General features: G+C 44.4%; 1 protein-coding gene across 5 annotated transcripts; it reads left to right on the top strand.

Moving 5' to 3' along the window:
* The first annotated feature begins 891 nt into the window (after positions 1-891).
* On the top strand, positions 892-23159 carry MASP2 (MBL associated serine protease 2). Of its 5 annotated transcripts, none has more exons than XM_013101187.5 (11): positions 892-993; positions 8206-8425; positions 10331-10508; positions 10758-10889; positions 16803-16999; positions 17560-17707; positions 18235-18353; positions 19429-19507; positions 20212-20349; positions 20824-20898; positions 22195-23159. In XM_013101187.5, exons 2-11 carry the CDS (start codon positions 8267-8269, stop codon positions 22968-22970), a joined length of 2001 nt encoding a protein of 666 aa, XP_012956641.1. In that variant the 5' UTR covers positions 892-993; positions 8206-8266; the 3' UTR covers positions 22971-23159. The 5 variants fall into 5 exon arrangements, with proteins under 5 accessions (XP_012956641.1, XP_071883014.1, XP_005021331.1 ...); XM_072026913.1 differs by having other exon boundaries at positions 899-993; positions 8202-8425; XM_005021274.6 differs by lacking the exon at positions 892-993 and adding an exon at positions 7806-7927.
* Positions 23160-23578: the final 419 nt, after the last annotated feature.

Raw genomic sequence — 23578 nt, 5'->3', positions numbered from 1 at the left:
ATTCTTCCTACCAGGCCTCCGGGAATCCCAGCCAAACATTTCAATTACATGCAATGATCTTTTAATTTACTGCCTCCTTGGTGGCTCTGCATCGCTCTTGCCCCTTCAGATAAACATGTAGAGCAAGAGCAAGTTCACGAAATACAGCGAACTGTTTCCCTTCTGCCAACCCCACAGCACCTGAAATGTTTTCATGTTGACCCCTCTGAGTTTGTAGCCTGCTGTTGTTAGCCAGGAAGGCTCAGTGCTGCATGCTGGGAGTGCCTTGGCATTCAGGGTAGCGTCCAGGTTAGATCCAACATCCTGGAACCAAGTTCACTCTGCTTTTGGCCAAATGCTTTTGTTTACTTCGGGGCTCAGCTTCGCTGTAGCACAATAAGCTCCTGAAACTGGTGGCTAGCTGAAGTCACTGGCAGGTAATATAACTGGGGGAATTGAGGGTATAATTTCACAGAATCCATGCTTAATTTTAAATCAGAAGGCTCTAGCATCCACCAGGCCTCTCTTTGCTTGCCAGCAGGCCCAATGCCTCTAGGGTATGTCAATTTCTATTTATTATTTTTTTTTTCTGTATAGAGCTTTGAGACTCAGCAAGTTGTGGGCCTGCTGTTAGCAGGTGAGAGCAGGTGTCAGTATGTCCAGCAGGTCTGAAAAACTCACATATGTAATCACTTATGTTCAGCTCCCTTCTTAATCCAGGGAGTATTTTAGTACCAACACCCAAAAACTTGTTTTTGTGCAGTCAGGTTACAGCCTTGCCAATCTCCAAAATGCAGATTCTTCTGAGACAGGACACGTTGCTGTGCTGGCATGAGCTCACTCCTGCTTTGTAATGCTTCTGTTAAAGTTGTGCTTTGGGAAAACTGCATGATAATGCTTTTATTTTCTATTTGCAGATTCCCTCTGTTGGTCAAGTTTTAATCATGATTCCTGCGAAACTTCAGTGTTGTGAATTTCACTGATCCTGCTGAAAAGTGACAAAAAGGAAGCCAGGTAACTGTCCCACTCGTTTGAAAGGAAAAGCTAAATTTCTCTATTAAAAAATCACAATTTCACTTCAAATCCAAGCATTTTTCACTACCCAAAACAAAAGCACACAAGAGCAAAGGATATTTCACTGGCTACTGCTTTGTGGAGATTTCTGTGAGAAAAGTAAAAATGAGCAAAGAAGGTGAGGAGTAAAGTGTCCATGCAGGACAATACTCTTGCCCTGCATTTGTTGTTGTTGTTTTATTTCTCTTTATAGCAAGAAGCAAGAGCTTTAGGGTGAAATTTAGGCAATTTCATTCCAGATCTGGCATGAAAGATGCTGTTCAGTTTGAATGCTTACAGTTCTTTGGGGCAGAAACAAATTTGTCATTCCTGCCTGAAAAGTAAGATACATAAGAGCAGCATTTGTAGACAGTATACATCTAGAAGGCACCACACTTATCCCTGATTTTTTCTCCAAATAGAGGAGAATAACCAGGAATCCCAGACTTTCCCCAAAGAGGGGTTGATTTGAAATAATTGGGAAAAGTCCATTGCTCCACGGAGGTGGCAGGCAGAAGTTTATCACAGCTGGTTGCTTAGTAGGTAGTTTTGTTGGTGGTGTTTGTTTTTTTCCTGGAGTGCTACAGGCGTTTTAATATAAGGGTTCTGATTGATGCGACTGTTGGCTCTGACATGGCCTTCAATCTATTTTCTTCAGGGCAGGAATGAGGCTGTGTGCATTCAGAGAGGGATTTAGCTGGAGGGAAGATCTGTCCGTTTCAATGTATCATACTAGCTCTTCGGTGTCTGAGCAATAGCTCTTATTTTGGGAGTGCTTTGGACTGGCTTTACCGTTTATCTAGATCAGTGGGTAATAGCCTCTGTGTTAGAAAAAAATGAGGTTATGGGCAATTGCAGAGGAAGAGAAATCATGAAAAATGTTTCCGAGTTGACCAGGGGTAAGTAGAAAATGCATTTGGATGTATAGATTGACAAGAAGCCTGTGGGTTTAATGAATTTGTGAGCCCTAATGCCACTGACACCTTATTCTGTGGTGCATTTCTTGGCTTCTCCTCATGATTGTAGGGGGAGGGAAACTCGAGCTCACCATCTCCTCCAGTCTCAGCTTGTTTAGGAGGAGAATACAGTTCTCTGCAGTGTTAATTACTGCATGTAGTGGAAGAACAGTCTTGAAAGAAGAGGGAAGAAACCAAAGACTGAAATGGAGAAAAGCAGTCAAATTCTGAGTTCCAAAGGCAGACCTCGTGCTCTCAGCTGAGAGTGACGTTGCTGTGTTTTTGATGTGGAAGATGAATGAAATCTGGGCACCTCTGCTTTGAAAACAGGGATTTCCACCAAGGATTTCCTCCCAGACACGAACCAAAGTGGTGGTAGCTGGAATCTCCAGAGTCTGGGTCTGCAGGCTGGCAAGGGTTTACATTTCACAGAATCACAGAATTTCTAGGTTGGAAGAGACCTCAAGATCATCGAGTCCAACCTCTAACCTCACACTAACAGTCCCCACTACACCATATCCCTATATCGTTCAAGGAAAGATAATTTGGTGGTGAATTACATGGAAACTCTAGAAGGAGATGGATGTGGTTGTTCTGCTAAGCTTGCTTTTCTCTGCTTCCTTGACAAAGGGTTCTTTGGAAAAGGCTGTTGCTCAAGTGGATCCTCTTGGAGGCTGTGCGCTGGAGCACAGGGCTCACACTGATAACCCGGTTTAAGCTGACAAGTGACTTTCCAGGCCTGGTGTGTAACCTTGTGGCAGGTGTGTAACCCCAACTGCTCCTCCTAGCTGAAATCCAGTAATTCCTGGGTGCTGTTTTGGGAACCAGAAGGTCTCCTAATTGCTTTGCAGGACCAGGCTGCTTGCTGAATTGGACTGTGATAGGTTCAGAGAAGGCTTTTGATTAGCTTCACCCAGTTCACAGCAGGGAGTTCCTGAGGAGATCAGTTTTGGTTGGTCTTTGTGTCATCCAGTGCAGATTAGTTGCATTCTTTGTGGTTTTCTGTGCTGTAGCCCTCAGCCTACCTTCCCTGCTTTGAGACTCTGTGTTAGACAAGAGGTTCATGTTAGACGTGTGTTACTCACTCGTCCCCTTTGTTCCTCTCAGCTGTTTGGAGGCAGGCTTACCCCAGTAAAATGTGTTGGCCGCGCCTGTAACATGCATAGCGTCTCTGCTTGGATGGAAGACAGCAGTGTATTTTATAGCTTTGGCTCTAGCTGCATCTGAATTGCAACCAAATTCTCTTCCCAGCACAAACAGCTGCTCCAGTGAAGTCACAGGCTTGGAGCCGGCCCAGCAGACACACTGCAGCTACCAAGGATGTGGGCGGGAGTCAGCCGGTAGCTTTGGGAGCTAGTTCAGTGTTTGAGACCCAAGTGCATAGGACTGGGGAGGCAGGGAAATGGGCAATGGGAGAAGATTTTGACCTATGCAATTCTTGTGTTGTCTTCATGGCAGAATGGGAGCTTTTCCGGAAGGCAGAAGGATGTGACCAGCATTTCTTACCTGTGTGCTGTCATTTGTCTCCCAAGGGAGTAAGTGCGTGCAGTGTAGGGGTCTGCTCTGGAATTTGTGTAGTCGTGTGTGTGACTGCATACACATACACATACACCCAGGCAGTGGCTGAAATGTGCTGGCTTCCATGAAAACCACGTGCTGTTGGATTCTGCAGCTGGGTAATATTGCACAGAGGTTTTACAGGTGTTTACACAGTGTCATTTTGATTGTGTGCACATATATAACGTGTAAAGTGTGCACACATTCACTTCCTAGCATGTGCATGTGCACATGTACACACACACAGGCACGCACATGTTCAGAGGCATTTGCTTTGCCCCTCTGAGCTCTGTGGTGCTCCTGGAGAGGTTATGCTTCACAGCCTGACACCAGCCCCATGCTGATGACAATTACCCTTCTTTTGGGTACCTCTATTGATGACAGAGGAGAAAAACTTTAAACCAGTATTTTCAATCCAGAGGTTTTGTTACCTTCACGGACACTTTCAGCTCAGATTCCAGGGTGCTTTCAAATGAGGCCCTAGAATTGCCTTGGCTGTCCTTTGGAAATCAGTGTGTACAGGGCAGAGAAGGCAAGTCCAGTGATTTTTCAGCGCTGGAGAAATGTGTCTTGGCACTCTGCAGCAGCTGGAGCCTATCTTTGCAAACAGAAGCTAAAACAACCAGGTAGCAGTGGAGAGTGTGGGCAGGAGGTGGGAAGGAAGAAAACCATACCCTAATTGAAGGGAGAAAGTATCTTGCTTCATTGCTTGAGCTTTCTCTGCCTGCTGTTTTTACCTTGACAAGATGTTTTTTTTCCTATTTCACAGCAGCTATTCTCTTTCCCCTGCCCCACTCAATCTTCTGCTTGTTCCGTCTGTGTGCCTGTCTTTTGATGTCAGTCACGCTGGTTGATTTGCGACGAGGAAACGACGCCTCTTCCTCTGCCGCATCCTCCCCCCCAGTCCTCCGAACCCCTCAATGCAGAAGGATCGGATTTAGGCACGGAACAGCAAGCATCAAAGCAATCTCTTAGGGCTCTGCAGAGACAGCTGGCATTTGAGAGCTAAGGGGCAATGGGGAGTGATGTCTGTGGGGACCACAACAAGCAGTATTACGCTCATTGGTTCTCCAGGTTTGTGACATGAGGATAGCCGCTGCTGTGTTCGATGGAAAGAAGATGGAAAGGCCTTTGCAGGCTTCTCCTCCATTGATTAACCAGCCCCGTCTTTGGCACTGTCCCCGTGTCTTGGATGTGGAGGCATGGTAGATGGTCACCGTCCTGCTTGGTGCACCTGAAGCGCCTGGTCTTGACCGTGGTCAATGGTCACAGGGCTTTTGGTGCAGCTGCTGTCAGAAGCCCAGAGGTGGTTTTCTCCATGGGCATGATGGCCAAGGCGGGATTTCCTGAGACGGTGTGAGGTTTTGCACAGTCCACTAGGTAATGGGACTGGGATAAATAGTCTGGGGCTAGATAAATAGCGTGGGACTTTCCTGATGAAGTGGATTTGGGGCTGTATTGACTTTACTGCTAAATCTCAGAATTTGTCCCAACTGAAACTGTTCCTATGGGAACATGGCTTTGGCAGGATTTACATCAGGTGGTGTTCTTCTACTTTGAATCCTTCTTGTCAGATGAAACAGCTACCCCAGGACTTAACCTGGACCTCCTAGTTTTGATGGGGTCCCTAGCTATGCAGCTGGTTTCCAGCTTTTTCCTCCTTTCAGTCGCTTCCTGCTGCTGTCTGGTTTTGCAGGGAAAACAGAGATCAGGTCTGTGGACCACAGCAGTGCCACCCTGAAGGGCACAGCGTTGGCTGAGCAGCTCTGCTCTTGCTGATTTATTCATGTGCCTGGCTCAGCTGTCTGCACTTGCTGTTGTCACAGGAGGGATTTGAAACCTCTCCTGGATAGACCTCAGTGGTAACAGTAGTAAAAGTGTGTTCTGAGTCACAGTACAGGGGCTGAAGGAGAATTTGGGTGCACACGGGGTCACTTCAGTATCTTTGTTAGGCCTCTCTCTGATCCTCGGCTTTCACAAGTGCTGGTGGTTCTTCTGAAAATGATGGCTTGTGTTTGCACTACCCCAGTCCCTAGGCATGGAAGGAGACAGGGGCACAAGAAGACAGCTGGGCAGACTTCGCGAGAGGCATCTGTCGTTTCAGATAACACCCAGGCTTCCTAAAGTGGGTCAGCAACTTGGCAAGTCACAGACATCTGGAAACTGCAGTGACATGGATGAAGTCCACTCGTCCTTCAGGCTAGCTTAGGCCTGTGCAGACAAAAGGGAAATTGTTGGCAAGAGGAGCATCTGTGGGGCTGGAGGTTGGCCATCTCAGTGCTCAAGGTACTGCTCTACCTGGCTAGCAGATGCCCAGCAGGCTTTTGGAGCTGGAAGAGTTCTGGGCACAGAAACAGGACAATGTTTTGGGTACTGCTCATGTCAGGTGTTGAGGACTAAAATCACAGCGGCGTTATCTATCCAAGGATTGCACCAGAGGAAGGCCAGTATGTGCACTGCACCAAGCATTCCCAGTTTCTCAGACTCCAGGATTACGATTTAAGTCAGATTTCTTGTGTCAGTGCCAGGCAACCACCAGCTTCAGCAGCTGAATCAAATTCTGGGGCTGTGGGAAACTTCCCAGACCTGAGATCAGAACTGATCCACGCCTCTGCTGCTAACCTGCGCAGGAAGCCTGACGTGAGACACTTCTGGAAGTATTTCTCTGTAGGAATCAGGTACCAGCTCAGTTAGGCAGGTATCGATTTTTTGCAAATTTTCCTTTCTGTTCCCTCTCTCCCAGACAGTATAAAGTCCACATTTGCATGTGCTGATAGAATCACTTTAGCAACCCGTGGGCCTCGGGAAAACCTCAGGCCCTCTGGGTTCTTGTCCATTAACCATGCTTGTGGCAACTGCTATTACTCAATTGATTACTGCTACTGGTTGCTCCTTCACTTTTATTAAATGGCATTTTCTGATTGCAGTCTGCTGGATGGTTTGTTGGCTTTAGTTTTTTTCATGTAATAACTCCTGCTTTCCTGCCAGCACCAAATTCACTGCCTGGGGTAATGCTTTTTGGCTGTTCAAAAGTGGATATGAAGAGGTGTCCATTTAATTACGTGGTATCTCGGTATAAATTGCCTGCGTGCATCGTGTGGGAGTCTGTTCCCTGCTGCAGATCAGCTTTCCTGTTCCCTCTCTGTTTTTGTTGGGGAGAGGTGGGACATGGTTCTGCATTAAAGCCAGATACAGGCTTTTCACCCTCATTTATTATGCCTATCCATGGGTCTTTAGGAAACCTAAATGCTGATTTGGGAAGAAACAGTTGGTGAGCAGTGGCATTAATAAAGCCTGATGTCCTACAGCATTGGTTCTACCAGTTGAATTCCATGGGGTCTGTCAGGGTTCTTTGTTTGGATGTTTGTAGCAGTGTGAAATCCTCGAGTGGACTCCCAAATACTTAAAAAGAATTTGAGTTCATTTTGCAGTCTTCTCCTCAGAGTTTCCCTAGTAATAGGAATTCGTTTTTCTTTTTATCCATCTGCCTGTTTCCAATACATTAACATCCCTGAAACTGTTTCTCTTCTGCCAGATTGGGTAGAAACTGACTGTGGAGCTTTTAGAGTTCCTATGCTAGGGTGCACAGGCAGATGTGAGCACAGAACGTTTGCTCATTGCCCTAGCAAGCCAGGTTCAAAACACTTCATTTTTCACATACACCTTTTTACCTTATTGGTGTTCCAGGGTGGATAGGCTAAAAAGGCATCCACGTGTAGAAGCAATGCACGGGGCAGGCTGCATCAACACGGGCTTGCACTGGGTTTGGATGACCAGCATCTCTGAAACTTGTGTCTGCTTGCTGCAGTGCAATGCCTGCCCCGCTACTCAGAGCTGCCTAACTGGGCCTGCTCACTACTCTGAAATCCTGTAGCGTGCCCCACTACGTCGTTTTCAACACTTTCCTGCCTGGACAGTGGCAGGAATTGTGCTTCCAGGAGCGTGCTCTTTGCATTGACAGTAATAGCCGTTGGTTAGAGGGAAAGAGCATCACCCAGCTCCTCGCACTCCCCCGTGCACACACTCTGGAGCCACCCCGTGTACCTCCTCCCACTGCATTCCTGCAGAGCTCTGATACTGCTGCTCCCTCCCGGAGCCAGCAGCACTCCTAATCCTGCCGTTCCTCTGCTGGCTGCCTCTGCCTGTCATTGACGGAGGCCTCCTGCACTGAAATAAGGCTGGTTTTCAGCAATTGCTCTTCTCAGAAGTCAGCAGGCTGGAGGGGGGTGGAAGGGAGATAAACATCAGAGTTCAACATCCAGACAAACACAGCAGAGCACACACAATAAATACATCCGCCCCCAAATGCAAATACATCAGAAGAGGTTCCTGCCCCAGGGCTCGGAGCAGAGCAGGCTCAGGCAGGAGAGCAACAGGATGAGGTGAGTGCAGTCACAGGGACCTTCCCAGTTCCCCTGGCCACCTGGCTCTGTACAGGCCTTGCAAGGCAAGAGCATGATTGTGATCTGCAGTGTGACTCCGCTGGTACCTCCTGATTCCTGCCACTGTCAAGTGAGAGGGGTGTCTGCTATGAAGGTTTCAGCTAGTGCTGGGATATCAGTGATCTGATACCAAGATCAGCAGCTTGGATGCGTGGCAGTCGGGGTGTAATGCGCTGACACTCACTCTTTCTCCATTTGTTTCTGTTCCTTTGAGGCAGGCTGCTTCTCTTGCTAGCTGCACTTTACGGTGGAGTAACCGGCAGTATCGTGCTGCAGAAAATGTATGGGAGGATCACCTCTCCTGACTTTCCAAATACCTACCCCAATCACAAGGAGAGAATCTGGAATATCACCGTCCCCAAGGGATATTCCATCCGCATCTACTTCACCCACTTCAACCTGGAGCTGTCCTACCTGTGTGAATACGATTATGTGAAGGTACGTGTAGGTCAGGCACACTCTTTAAAACGATCTGTGTGTGATCCTGGGCACATGCAGACCCAACATAACTGTTGTAAACAGTTGGTTCTAGTATGCTAGTGAAGTTCAGGCTCAGCTGATTTGTAAATGATGTGTTTGCGGAGGCCCATGGGACCAGGAAGTAGGGGCGATTGTCATGTTGGAACATTTGAAACTTATTTTTTTATGCTCAGAAAACTCTGATGTTTCCCTTTTGTGAAGCAAAAAGTTTGAGATGTTGCCCAGAACAACATTTGAGCTTCATTTTCCAAAGCTACAGTGTATGTTTTACGTTAACATGTAGTACTGTACGCAGCGTATAATGGGAGATGTAGAAGTGTAAGTGGTAGTCTAAACAAGATATGTCAGCTTGTCCAAACATGCACTTGCAACACTCGCTATTGTGCTTTTGCTAGCTAATGTGAGAAACAACCTCGGGAAGAGAAACAGAGATACTGGCTTCGGGAAGTGTTTGGGTGATGAGCAGTGTCCCTGAAAGGTTTGTACTCCATGTGCTGGCGTGTGTTGCAGTTAGGCAACCCGGCTGCTCATTTAAGGCCATCCTACAGCTGCCCCATTTTGTTGTTTGGGTAGACCTGATATACATCAGAAAGGGAGCTGTATGCACAGGGAGCGTGCAAAACCACTGCCCTGCCAGTGCTTCAGAATCTGATGGGCCCAGGTCAGGCAGCCTTGTTACTGTCTAGGAGGATCTCACTTCTATGGTTTTATATTCTTTGTGTCCAAAGAAGGGCAACAAAGCTGGTGAGGGGTCTGCAGAACAAGTCTTAGGAGGAGCAGCTGAGGGAGCTGGGGTTGTTCAGCTTGGAGAAAAGACTCAGGGGAGACCTTATTGTACTTCACAATTACCTTAAAGAAGGTTGTAGTGAGGTAGGGATTGGTCTCTTTTCCCAAGCACCAAGTGATAAGATAAGGGGAAATGGCCTCAAGTTGCACCAGGGGAAGTTAAGTTTGGATATTAGGAGAAATTTCCTTTCTGAAAGGGTTGTGTGGCATTGGAACAGGCTGCCAGGGAAGTGGTTGAGTCACCATCCCTGAAGGTCTTCAAGAAACGTGTTGATGGAGAGCTTAGTAGCATGGTTTAGTGGTGGACTTGTCAGCACTAGGTTAAAGGTTGGACTAGATGATCTTAGAGATCTTTTCCATCCTGAATGATTCTGTGATTCTAGATGGCAGGTTACTCCCGTTCCCCACACCTGTGTTGTTCTTCCTGCAATTTTCTTTGGGCAGGACAGAGTACTCGTTTCTGGTAGCCTGTAGTGTATGCAGTTTTATCGCTACCAGGGACCACATGACCCCCATATATCAGAACATTTATCTTGTATTAAAAAGAAGATAAATGAGGAACTGCAACTGTAATAAGTGAGTCAGAATACATGAGAGAATATACAGAATACATGAGAGAATATACAGAATACATGAGTCACTGGCTTAAAGAGACCTTTTGTTATACATTTGAATTTGTCAGTGTATGAAACCTTTTTATCCCAGTTATCTCTAGCTTTGGCCTCAGTCAGGTCTCCTACACACGAAGATTTGACTGTCACCGAGAGTGCAAAGTTAACAAGAGCATTATGTACAATAAGCAAAGCCTGGTGCTGACAGCCCGGGATGGCCTCAGCTTTGTGTGGGCCTCTGAAAAGAAAAAGGGAGATAAAAGTATAGGCTTAAGTCACAGAGAATAGGGGAAATCCTCTTATGTGTCACTGGATCTGGATTAACCTCCAGAAGCACCTTTTGAGAGCATCCAAGTCTAGAAGTGGCCTGAAGCACTTCTCACACACCATTAAACTCATGCTGTCCAAGCAGGTTGAGAAGAGCAAAGCTCTGAGATCGCCTGGTAGATCTGTCTGTGTTTTGCAGCTGAGCTCTGGCGGGAAGACCTTGGCTACACTATGTGGAAAGGACAGCACAGACACCGAGGAGGCTCCGGGCAACAAGACGTACCTCTCCACTGACAACACCCTCACGGTGGTGTTTCGGTCCGACTACTCCAATGAGAAGCCATTCACGGGCTTTGAGGCGTTCTATGCTGCTGAAGGTAAGAGCCCAGCTCCTCTTGTGTTGGGAGAGACCCAGCTGTGGTGGGGTTGGTGCTTCCCTGGGCTCTCACAGACTCTGACTCCTGGTGTTAGGTGAGAGAAGGCAGCCTCACTGTATGGAGACAGAAGCAGAAGGGCACAGACACCAAAGACAAGCAAGCCACCCTCATAAACGCAGTGGTTCAGACCAAGACCGAGTGCTGTTAGAAGGTGTTGGTTGTCTAATTCTTTTGTGTTTCACCCATTAGATGTCGATGAGTGCAAACAGCTGTTTGATGGTGAACCCCTCTGCAACCATCACTGTCACAACTACGTGGGGGGCTACTATTGCAGCTGTCGGGTCGGCTACACACTGCACGAAAACAAGAGGACATGCACAGGTGAGCCCTTGCAGATCAAGAGAGACTTTCCTAGCTACAGCATCCACCTAAATTTAGTTACAGCACTGGGATCAAGATCAAGGCTGCTTTTTTGGGTTTTGTTTTTAACATCTCCTATGGGATATTACACCTCCTAGAGCAGCTGGAAGGAGATGTAGAGGCTTAGTCATGTCTGTGAGTAGAGAGCGTGCTTTGCAGAGTGGCTGTGGGCTAATTGCAGCCGTTAGGGCCGGCAGTATTGTGTTGCAGTAAAATGGTGCACTGGCAGTTGGCAGGTCCAGAAGAGAAGCCAATGGCTGGTGTGGTGTGAAGGTAACTTGCTTTGGCTACTCCTTAATCAGCATCCACCCCTGTTTAGCTTTAGGCAGGTTGAACGGGGAAGCAAGAAAGTCATCTTCTGCTGCCCACTGCAGACACTGCCAGGCTTCGTGGCTGTCAGTACAGCCAGCTCTGCAACACCCGAGTTTATCGTGCTGTCTGGGTACTGAGATACCGAGTGTTCTGGACCTGATTTGTGGATGTGTTGGAAAAACTAACAGTCGAGTTGCCAAGTCTAATGGAGGAGTTTGCTTACTGTCCCTGGAGGGACCCAGGCTGAGAAGCAGCACAGTCCACCCATCACTGACAACAGATACAATCATCCACTCAGTAAATGAGAGGCAAGGCCAGGCACAAAGCACTTCTTCAGAAGGGCATACAGCATGAGGTGTACCTAGCTGACTCCTGCCTGGCTGTGCTGTTCAGTGCTCAACTGGGGAAAGCTTATCTGCTGGCAGGCGGCGAAGTGTCTGAATCAGCACAGTGATCAGCTCCTCTGGATTCACTTTGTCTGCAGTGGAACGTGTGCCTACACATGGTAGCACATTCAGCCTTGGTGCGTGCAGCTTTGCCCACCTGGAGCTGAGTCCTGTCTGAGAGAAGCAGCACACAGAACTGCTCACAAAATACGTTGTAGGTGGGCAGATAGTCTCTTTGTGCTTCCTAGGGCTGAAATGCAGAGCTGGGTGTAGCTTAGAGTGCTTATGGCAACCTTGACATTTCACTTCCCAACTACAGCCCGTTAAAAACGCTCTCCAGCCATGGCTGCCTGGGTTTGATTCGATTCAAACTCCTCGTATCTCCACTGTATTAAAACAGAGCTATCCGTTGTTCAGCCTCTCCTTCCTAAAGTGATGGCTTTTAGCAGAAATGTATCAACAATACAGAAGGGCTGGGCTGCCGTGCACTGCTGATGGGTGGAGGCATGTGTGCTGGGAATTGTGGTGCAGCCGATGTGCTGGAACTTGTTCGCATTTCAGAGGCCTTCAGATGCAAGTGCTGCAGCCATTCCAGCCCCCAGGCTGGGCTGGAAAGCAAAGGTCTTCATTGCCTTCATGACATGAGGGCAAAAGTTGCCCCTTTGATTTTTGGTTCCTGTCTGGGTGGGCTGATATTGACAGGCTCTTTTTTTCTCTCCTTTATTTTCCAGCGTGAGATAATTAAGCTTCTCCTCGCTTAGGCAGAGATGGAGACAGATGTGCTGGGAAGAGCTGCTGTGCCCTCCCCCATGCCCTGCCTGTTGCAGTCTGACCAAGGGCCGCAGGCTTCTCTTGCTTGGTGACTTGTATGTCTCGTTTCCTTGCCTTTCAGACCTGCTTCCTGCAGCCAATAAAGAGGCCATTCCATGTTGAAACCTCATGGCATCCTCTGGGGCATTCATTCTCTTGCATTTCCCATGTGTCAGTAGGGAAAGAATGAAGTAGATAATGCAGGGGCTCTTAAGAGAGAAGCTGAGCATCACAGCTGCCTGAAGCCTTTTGAAATTTCTTGTCCAGCTCTTGTTGCTTGACCTTCCAGAGTTCTCAAACTACAAAACGATTAGAACTGCACACGCATTCCCTACTGTTACTTTTAGGTAAGCTCTTGTCTGCACCCAGACTTGTATATTGAAACTATTTATATTCAGAGCCCACTCTTGGGAAAGGTTTGATTTCTTTTTTTCCTGGATCCAAATTTGGTGACTGACCATATCTCCTGAAGGGAACTGAGTCATATTGCTGAAATTTGGTCTGGTGAACAAAGCCTCAGAGTTCCAAGAGTATGGCAAAGTGATGAAAATGTCACCAGAGCAGTTTAGGAGAGGACTAGTGTCTTGCATTCATACAAGGGAAAGCAACAGTGCCCCCTGCAAAGCAGATGCAACACAAGGAATGCTCTTCCATGCAGTTTGCAGCACTGGTTGATAACTCTCAGTCCCTCATTGTGCCCCTTACTGCTCCATATCCATATTAATTTGTTGTCCCTTTACACTGTACCCTTTTGGGGCAGGGACCATCTTGCAGCATGTTGGAGGACTGTTGTGCTTGGTTCTTTGTCAGAGGGTACAGCTCCCCTTCTCTGTGGAGGAACCAGGATGATAATTGCAAGGAAGAGGTTAACAAGGCAGAGCTGAGCAGCTGAAGGTGAACTGCTGGAAGATAAAACAAGGCTTTGTTGAAAAAGCTCAAGGGATTAAGGATCATTAGTCAATCAGCATTTCTTTATTTCTGCAATTTAGCAGGAGTGCTTTTAATCCTCATTTATGAGGCTTAGTGCTTCCAACCCCCGGCTCTGCTCTTCAGTGCCTGGAGTAAATGGGGAGGAACCCTTTCCCAGGTGAGCATGGGAGGTACTGAGAGTCTTGGAGATGAGACGCTTGACTCGTTTCGGGTCGCTGCATTTTCAGGCTTCTGTGTGATCTCGAACAAGTCACTCAGTGCTGGCTTTGACTGTCCACCTGCAAAAGGAGAGGTAACATCACTGCCCCGACTTACCTGGAGATGCGTAGTAAGTGTCACAGAGGGTAGATGCTGCAGGGGACTGCTTGGTGGTGGACTGGTTGTGCAAGTGATTACCAAGAGGCTGCTTTATGGTCACAGTGAATTTGTGATCAAAGCAGCTTGAGTTTTTGTCATGGCTCAGCGACACAATTTATGATCCACTTTTCATTAGAGACCTAATGAGCCAATGACAATGGACTTGCAAGTTTTGAGCAGGTCGTTTTTCAGAGTTCAAGCCTCTGGCAAACAGCTCACTGCGGTTCTAATAAAAATATGACCTGAGCATAATTGAGTACTCTCTGGACAGCCTTAAAGCCTGGACGGAGAAGTCAAGGGACAGCATTTCTTCTGGGAGATGTTCAAAAATTATTTGATCCTTTTTGTGCTGGCTAGTTTATGACTTTGTTGCTTGCAGACTTACGGAAAAAAAAATATTGCCCTGACAAAGGGAACTCCCAGCAGCCACATGCAGGAAATAAGAAGAAAAGAAAGGTAAAGTCCAAGCCTCTCCATCTTCAAGCTGCAAATTTCTTTGGACTAGTACAGGGAGGGTGTCTTCTGTTGGGTCAGCTAGTTTGGGCTGCTCATGTGAACTCAAGTCAAGAGAGCTTACTGGTGATGACTAAAAATTTTCCAAACAATATTGTGAAAATCTCCCATCAAAATCAGTAAACTGAATTTAAGGGAGAAAGATGAAACAAAGAGTGGAGAATTATTAGTCTGTATCTTTCCCCTTCTTTAGTCCTCAAAAACAAGGTGAAAAAAAACATTTTCTGACTTACTGGGGTATTAATGGTGCACTGGTCTTATTACTTGTACCTGCGTATTCCTTCTTTACGCAACAGATCCCATGCCCAGGCAAAAATGGTTTTGTAGGTAATAGGAAGGGATTCTGATGCAGAACTAGAAGCAGATTTCAGATTTTACCTTCTTAATGATTTCAGTGGGGAGTTAGGGGTGTAAAGATAGTACTCATTACGTTGTGGTTTGTATGTTTAGGATAAGACTTCACACTGAGTCTTTTTACGCACTCAAGGATTTATATTTTATCTCTTCCTATAATTGCCTCCAGACTACTCCTTTCGGGGCTGTAGAACAGCAATAGATATTATCAACGCGAGGAAATTTCAGTTCTTAAAAGAGATGCGGATTTTTTTTCCACTGCTATAGCTGTGAACTGTAGACTGCTAGAGCTGAATATCAAGTAGGTTTCGGGTTTTGGGGTGTTTCTCAGCCTGGGTTTGCAGCAGGTGGGAAGAAGTATTATAGCAGGACCGTAAACCTGGGAAGAGGCAGTGAACTCTGTGTGTCCCTGGCAGTTATTGTAAGTAGTACCTGCAGCAGCATGGCAGAGTGTGCTGGAAAACATTCTTTATCCTCATATAGCCATGAAATGCCTCTGTAGTTTGAGGCAGAATCAGTGGAATTACAGAAACGTGCATTTAGCTGAGAAGAATGAGATAATAACAATTAAGAAAAAAACCCACTTGCTGATAATTCTCTACAAGTGCAGCATGAAAGGAAAAGATTTAATTCCCATTGTAGCTCAACTGATTTCTTCTGGTGCAGAACAGTGTGCTGTTAGGCTAGATGCAGAGGCAGACAGAACCTCCATGTGAATTAGTTAAGCTTTCTCTGCTTCTTTGGATTAAGAGGGGCATTTCAAACAGGATTTTGAAATTAGGAGACTGCTCAGTTTCCACAGGATAGGCTTTTATAGGTATTTGTTGACCGTTTTTCTCTGTGTCTTTGTGAATTGTGTTTGAAAATCTAAGATGATAAATTCAGAGTACAGCACATACAGATGCTCAGTCACTGTGATGATGGAAGGGTTTATGTCAAATAAAAGCAGTTGCTCATAACTTTCTGGGAAGATGGACAGAGAAAGATTGTTCTAAAATTGCAGCTTCTGCTAAAAGAAACACACAGGGTACCCAAGTGCATCATTACTTGTGTTGTGGTATTGTTGTGTTAAGAGTCACACAAACATAAAACAAAAAGATAATCCTTCTACCTGCTCCTGCTTTCTTTTCCGAGTAAAAACCTACCAAATACTTCCTATAGCAGCAAGCAGTGCTGTTGCATAGATTATAGGGTCAAAGCAGGTTTCATTCTCTGAAGTAAAAAGAGCTTAGAATCCTGGCTAATGAAATCCACAATTAGTTAAGGGACAGTCACATTCATTTTCTCATTCAAAATTCAATCCTTTTCCGTTAAAATTACAACCTTAAACTGCATGGTCTATTTTAGATGATAATCTGTAAATAAGGACTGGCTAATGGCATTTTTGTTGATGGAAGTTAGCGCAGTGTATTTGAGGATACGATTCAAAGTCAAACAATTTCCCTCTTACAATTAATTCAGCATCACAGTGGTGCAAAAATATGCCGGTGTTATCAGCCAGTCCAGCATTCCTCATCAATTAAAGGATTGCTCATACAGCTCTTGCAGCACATCATAAAGCCTTTGTTCCCAGCTGATCAAAGCACCACTTCACAGTGATCAGATGCTGTCAACAAGCAGAGATCCTCAGGGCACTTGTGGCTGTTCCTTCTTGCTTCTCTTCAGCAGGGAGCATTTGTGGCTCCAATTGTGTCAGCAAGAGGCACAGCTGGTTTTGCTCAGAGAATACAATTACATTCTAAATGTCTGGCAACAAAGGCATTAAAAAGAAAGAGCTGCATTCAGAGGCTTCTGGAATTGAGGAGCTGATAGCTATCCTAGCACTCTGCACACTCTGGTGTAGCAGAGGAGCTACAAATTTAACACCTTGGAAGGTTTCTGATGAGCTTCCAGCCAGCACACTTCAGACCACCAGCCCTGTGGCTAAGTGGTGCTCCTGCTGATGTCCTTCCCCACGCTGCTTCAAAGGTAGGAGTGCAGGATAATGGAGGCCTACCCCAACAGAGAGGGGGCAGCTTTCTCAGTGGTGACAAATGCCTGCTGGTGGAATGGGTGACTCTTGTTTCACTTCATAGGTAGTTAAATCCGTGGTTCTGAAGCTTTCTCTAAGGGACAACAGTAGGAAAAGATCAAAAGATCCACAACTGTTCCTCAGTATGGCTCGACTGAGTTAATGCATCTGTGATCATTTTCTGTTATTTTTTTTTTCTAGCCCTGTGTCAGAACCATTTTTTTACTGAAAGAACTGGAGAAATCTCCAGCCCTGACTATCCGGCACCTTATCCCCCACTCAGCACCTGCAGCTACAACATCCAGGTAGAAGATGGCTTCCTGATCACTCTGGAATTCGTGGAGACCTTTGATGTGGAGACACACCCAGAGGTGCTGTGCCCCTATGACGTCCTTCAGGTAAGGTGAGGCTCTCACAGCCTTTGTGAGACAGGCCCAGCTCTTTTACTCTGTCTTCCTCAGTCTGTGTTTTGCTCTGTCCATTTCAAGTTTTGTCTCTCTGTATCTCTCCTCATTCGTTTTTCTTCTCATCCCTTCAGTTTTGTTGTTCTGTTCTCTCAGCACCTTTCTCCTTTGGGAAATTCACCCAAAACACAAATGCAAGCTCACATGTCTGTGATGACTTCAAAGATTTTGGATCATCACAACTTCTGCCCCCATCACAGACCAGTGATGGCAGGGAACTCGGTTAAATCATTTCCATGCAGTTTGCTTATTTATAAGACGGGTCCAATGATCACTTCCCAGGAATTCTGTAGCATTTAGGATGCTTGGAGAAAAGGCCCTCTGTGAGTTACTGGAGTGGTGAGCCATCACTCTAACCACCTGCCTTTTTTTTGTATGCTTTGCGAGAAAGGGCTAGTAAAGTTCAGGGAGTCATTGCATTAAAATCATTTTGTTCTTCAATGAGCCTCATGGGGGAAGGAGTAAAGACAGTTTGTTTATCTTCTCCATTTTAGATTAAAACACCCAAAAAGCAATTTGGCCCATTCTGTGGGAAGACTTTGCCTGCGAAAATTGAGACACAAACTAGTGCTGTGAATATTACTTTCATAACTGATGCCTCGGGAGCACACACTGGATGGAAGATGAAGTACATGGCAGCAGGTGGGTAAGAGACCTCTGTGCAGTTCTCAAGTCCCAACTACTTTGGGATTTTCATTCTGGAAAGGCATGAATAGTGCCTAAATAATCATGCTTTGAAGCAGTAGTTTCATACTTAGTTTTTGGTAGTGTATCTATTGAACAATGTATCCACTAAGTAGTTTACTTCTGAAGTAAAGTTTTAAGAGAATCCCAGAATTCCTGCTGGCCTTACAGTTAACCTCTAGTTTAGGCATATGATTTTATTTTAAGGAATAAGTTTCCCAACTAATGAAAAGTTAAGAGATGTGTGTGTCAGCATAGCCTGCCTCTGGACAGGTTGCTGCACACCTTTGATGTGAGAACATCACGGTCAGTTCAGTTTTTTTCTCTGTTCTCAGTAATTTTAAATCTGTGTCTGTGTGAGTGAAACAGCGCAGAGAAAGGGCAGAGAGAGCGTTGGCATCGTCCCCACGCCCTCCCCAAGGGCCTTGAGCGGTAAATAGCAAAACCACTTTAAGGGGAATACTGATTGCTCTGCTTCTCTGCAGGTTTGCCATGCCCCAGTCCTGAAGCACCACCTCATGGTCGCATAGCACCAGTGCAAGCGCAGTACACTCAGGGCGACCGCTATGCTCTCTCTTGTGACATTGGATACGTGCTGCTTGAAGTAGGTGAACCGCGGCAGTCAGCCCTATTGGACGTGATTTCTTAGGGGTTAAACCTTTTCTCATTAACAATTTCTGGTGCTCACATACTACAGTTATGAGGCATATTCAGTACACTAAATTTGTCAGCAATTGTCCTGTCTTTGACATCGTCCCCAAAGACCTGTGTCTCCGTGTTTGCCTGTGTGCATGTTTGCTGATGTTGATTGAACACTGCTGCTTAGAGATTTGCATCTAATTACGTTGGAAGAATAGAGTGATTTTACAAAAGATTTCATGAGAGCAGCGCAGTGAGAATTTCTTGTTGTCTTTCATTTGTTATTTCATCTCTCCAGGGAAGTTAAAACTAGGATACTTGGTCATTCCTGCTGAATGCAGCATTTCACACTTGGTTCTTAATAGCATTGTGCTTCCCAGCAGGCAGTTTTGGAAGATGCTTTAGGCTGTGTATGCGTACAGCAAAATTTTACAATCACAGTTAAGTGGCTGTGTTTCAGGGAAGCACACGGACTTATTTCAACAATTATTTTATAATCTGTCTGGTTTGGTAGTTCTACAAATTTACTGTTTATGTAGAAACAGAACACAGCTAAACTGATACGCCAGTTAGCGTTCATCAGGAAATGGATAAGAAATATGGATGTGTGTGGAAATAAATAAACACAGGCTGTGGTCCGTATTGTCCTTGAAATGCACTGACTGGTTCTGTGTGCTGTCATTACTGGAGACAAGGCAGCTCTAAGTGGTAGAACTGCTACCTACAGCAAATGCAAATTAGCCTCAAATTTCTAGATAGGGTAACTGTCCCTCTCATTAACAGCCATCCGCTATGGGCTTTATTAGCACATTGAAGAGATTAATGAGGTTGGTGTAGGAATGACTTACTTTTCTCATTCAGAAAGTAGTGCAGCAGAGCAGTTGTAAAGACATTTTAAGCAAATAAAAATCTAGTTACTGTGTTTTTGCCTTATGAGTGAGCAAAGAAATGTGTAACTGGTGCTGTTTTTTCTCTAATTAACACTGTTAATTTGATGTGAAAGTAATACGACCTTTTATTTCCATTCACGCTTCTTGGAGAATGAAAATGTTGTGATGTCTTTTATAGCGGAATGCCTAAAGAATGCTTCTTGGAACAAACCAATGGCAAAGTGCATCAGTAAGTCAGTGCTAATATTTGTGAATTGGAAAATTTCTGTGTAAATATTGGTTATAAGAAATAACAGAAGAAATACATTTCTTCTGCTTGGTAACTGTTCCCTTTCTTGTCCAAGTGCATTTTGGATTTGTAAGTTAGATGATGTTTCAATTTCTACCATTCTTTAAAATCTCTGAAAAATAACGGTGGTTATTTCAAAATAAATAAATACAATGGTCCTTTGAAATACCTGCACCATCTTCCAGCAATTTTATATAACAACATCAATTTTAAGAATTATCATTGGAGATAAACAACTAAAGTACTTGTACTCATAGAGATTTATCTTTATTTTAGTTAGTACGTGTTCCTAAGTAGATGCATTAGTTTCCTCTGCATATGTTGTATGCTGTGAGAGCTGCACAGTCACAGCTTGTCTCATAAAGGGGTTGCAGATTTTCTGAGAAAACCACAGCCTCTACCAAAACCTTTACAGCTCCTAGTACTCAACCATGGTGTTATTAATGTCTGTCTTCCTGCCTAATTCTGAGCACATAATCTTCACCAGGATTTCTGTTCTTGGATACCTTGAAGAAAGAGGCCTTTTCCTGAATGAAATGTTGAAATCCTGCTTGGTTAGGTTGACGTTGAGCCTACTAGCTTTTGTTGTTTTTTGTTTGCTTGTTTGTTTTTGTTTTAATACATATGTTTTTGAATTGCTTTAGTTGTTGACTGTGGTCAGCCTGAGGAGATGGACAATGGTGCCTTCACATACCTTACGGGGCCTGAGAACACCACCTACAATGCTGAAATTCAGTACCACTGTGAAACCCCCTTCTACGTCATGAAGGCTAACAGTAACGGTAGGTCATAAACATCAGCTTGAAAATGGTTCCTGGTTCTCTTGGTATGAAGAGGGAACACACCTGACTTATATAGACATACCTGTGAAAGTCAGCAGGACCTTTCCAAAACATGGTGCAAAGGCTGAAAACTTTGGGAAATGTTATTTGTCTCTTTAAGGACTTGTACGTAAGAGTACTGCAATGTCCCCAGGTGGGATCAATTCAGTAACAGTTGGGAGCTTAACACATTTTTATCATTCCTCAGTTAGTGGCATTACGTGCTTGCGTGGTATTGAAGGCTTCAGGAGTATTAGATCCCGAGAACAGCCAGAGGGGAAGTACGTGCTGTAGTCACTTTCTGATGAGTGCAGTAAACATGAAGGAGCCCTAAAACACGATGACACTCTGCAGACATTGTCAGACACTTCTGAATTGCTTGAGAACTATGCCCAGCTATTTTATTCACTTGATTTTGTTTTCTCTGAGATGCAGGTAAATATATATGCAGTGACGACGGATTCTGGAAGAACTCCAAAGGAGAAATAACACTGCCTGTCTGTGAACCAGGTAATGCAGGGATGTATTACCATTGTTGGAATTAGCAGTTACAGAAGAATCATAAAGCTGTCAGCTAGCACTTAATGCTGTTGGTACACAGTCATGCTTTGTTACAGGGACGCGAGGTAGACTCTACATAGGTCTATGCTGAAGGAAGCAGCTTGTTTTTGATGTAACGCTTCTAAGTGCATCATGTTGGAACTCAAAAATTCTTGTGAAGAGGCTAAACTCTATGTTAATAAACTCCTAACCTCTAGCCTAGTGACCTACAGATGCTGGGCTCTAATGAAGTTACTCAGCTAAGCTTTTCCATTGTTTATGTACCCAGCTAAGTAATAGATGTCGTAACACTCATATCTTATAGTTTAAGTACCTCTAAGTTGATGAGGCACTTTATTTTAGAATGTTCATTTTAAAATTCAGACGACCATCTTTATGTTACTACAGTTTTCCAAAACGGTAAGTGCAGTTATTGTTCCTCCCTACTGAAGGGAGGAACAATACTAATTAACTAAAACTGTTCCAATAATGACATAGTGTGACTGGCACTCCTCATAGTTATCCATACCGAACTTATATTTTCCTGTTAAATTGCTCACTGTTTTTAACAAGTCTTGGTCTTACCTGAGGTTCTCTACTGCTGCTGGTATTGGAGATTAATGCCAGAAACTCTGTAGTTCAGTTCCCCTTGAAGACAGTAAAAAGCTAAACCATTTACTCCAGTTCCATTCTGAAGATTGCAGTTTCATAACTAAATAAATTCTTGTTTTTCAATTGCTTGGAATTTTTTCTGACAGGAAAATTGAACCAGTCTCCAGAATTATTTGAGAGGGGGAAAAAGCCACTGAATACCCTTAATGCAGAATATGTTTTGTTTGTTTGTTTTTAGATGCTCGAACTGCTAAATTAGTTACTCTGTAAAATTACTCAAGATACAAAAATGAGTTTTGGGAGAAACATTTTGCAATATAAAAGCCTAATTGTTCTTATCTTTTAGATTAGAATGTCCATATATTCCAATTACCTTAATTTACATTTAGAACAAATGCATCGAGATCTCTACGCCCAAATTCTTAAGCAAAACTGTCTCTCTTGATTATAGAACTTTCCAACAGCTTTATGTTCTACTGACTAATGAAAATTGTATGCTAAATCAAACATGCATTTGGAAGCAATTTTACTATTCAGAATAATCTAGGAATTACATCTAGAATCATTAACTTAATTTTACCCATACCAGCATAATGAATCAATGTCCACATCTTTAAATGTTAACGTTTATTGCTGCATTCTTTGTTTTTGCAGTTTGTGGAGTGCGGAGAAGTGGAACTGTGGAACGTATATATGGAGGAAGGAGAGCCAAGCCTGGAGAATTTCCTTGGCAAGTGATGTTAATTACTGAGCATGGAGGTTCAGGAGGTGGTTCGCTTCTGTACGACAGCTGGGTTTTAACAGCTGCTCACGTTGTAGTTGAACAGAGAAACCCCTCAGATTTGAGGATTAAACTGGGGATTTTGAACAAACGTTCAGATCACTATGAAGAAGCCTGGGCAGAAAAAATTTTTATTCATGAAGGTTACAAAAATGATCCTGTTAATTTTGACAATGATATTGCCTTGATTAAACTGAAACATAAAGTCCCCATCAGTACCAATATCACACCCATTTGTTTACCAGGAAAAGAAGAAAGATTTCAAATGAAAGCAAATGATATGGTAGCTGTATCGGGTTGGGGAAAGACTGAGACTAGGAGCTCTTCCGTTGTACTGCTGTACACCGAGTTGATAGTTATCAGTCAGAAAGAGTGTACAGATGCATATGCAAATAAATCATTTAATGGAAAACCTCTCATGGTAACAGAAAACATGCTGTGTGCTGGAGCTGAGGGAGGGGGCAGAGATGCATGTAGTGGGGACAGTGGAGGACCACTGGTGTTCTTAGATGCTCAGACCAAAAAATGGTTTGTTGTTGGCATTGTGTCCTGGGCTTTAGACTGTGCTGTTTCAGGGCAGTATGGGGTCTATACAAGAGTAACCAATTACATCCCTTGGATTGAAAGCATCATTTCAAATAATTCTTAATTGTCAGTTAAGTGAAGTCACACCAGCTCTTCACTGTTACTTGGGTTACATTACTAGCTAGAATATTTATGTACTTGAAAAGCACCACTACATCTTTAAATGTTTAACTTTGTTATTGAGTTAACTATTGTTTACATGTAATATAAAAACAAGTGCTTGAGTATCCAAACAATTTTCATCTTTGTATTTTCTTAGGGGCTGTTAAAAGATCTTTAGTCTATGACAGTTTTGTAATTTCAAGAAACTTAAGACTTGTGTTGCTCTTTAAAAATACAGTTAACAAAATAATTTTGTTTTCTTTCAAATAGTGTTGTGGATTCTTGTAGGACTGCAGCATTACCAGCTAGCATTTGAATGAACACCCGTCCACTGACAGCATGCGGAGCATCAAGGTATTTTAAACCACCCCCTAGCGTATAGAGATAGCTGAAGGATGCCAGTAGTACCAGCAGCCCCCGAGTTGGAGAGCAAATGTATAGTGCTCTCTGCTTCAGGAGACCCCACCGGCTCTCTAAGTAACTGCTGTATTAAACATAGGTACAGCTGTGCAACTCTTGCCTTAAAGGGATTCCTGTTGTCAGCTGCAAAACCTGTTTCTCTGAACATAG

This window comes from Anas platyrhynchos, chromosome 22 (assembly GCF_047663525.1).
Source record: "Anas platyrhynchos isolate ZD024472 breed Pekin duck chromosome 22, IASCAAS_PekinDuck_T2T, whole genome shotgun sequence".
Lineage (NCBI taxonomy): Eukaryota > Metazoa > Chordata > Aves > Anseriformes > Anatidae > Anas > Anas platyrhynchos.
The sequence above is the reverse complement of the archived record's forward strand: the minus strand, read 5'-3'. Positions and strand labels throughout refer to the sequence as shown.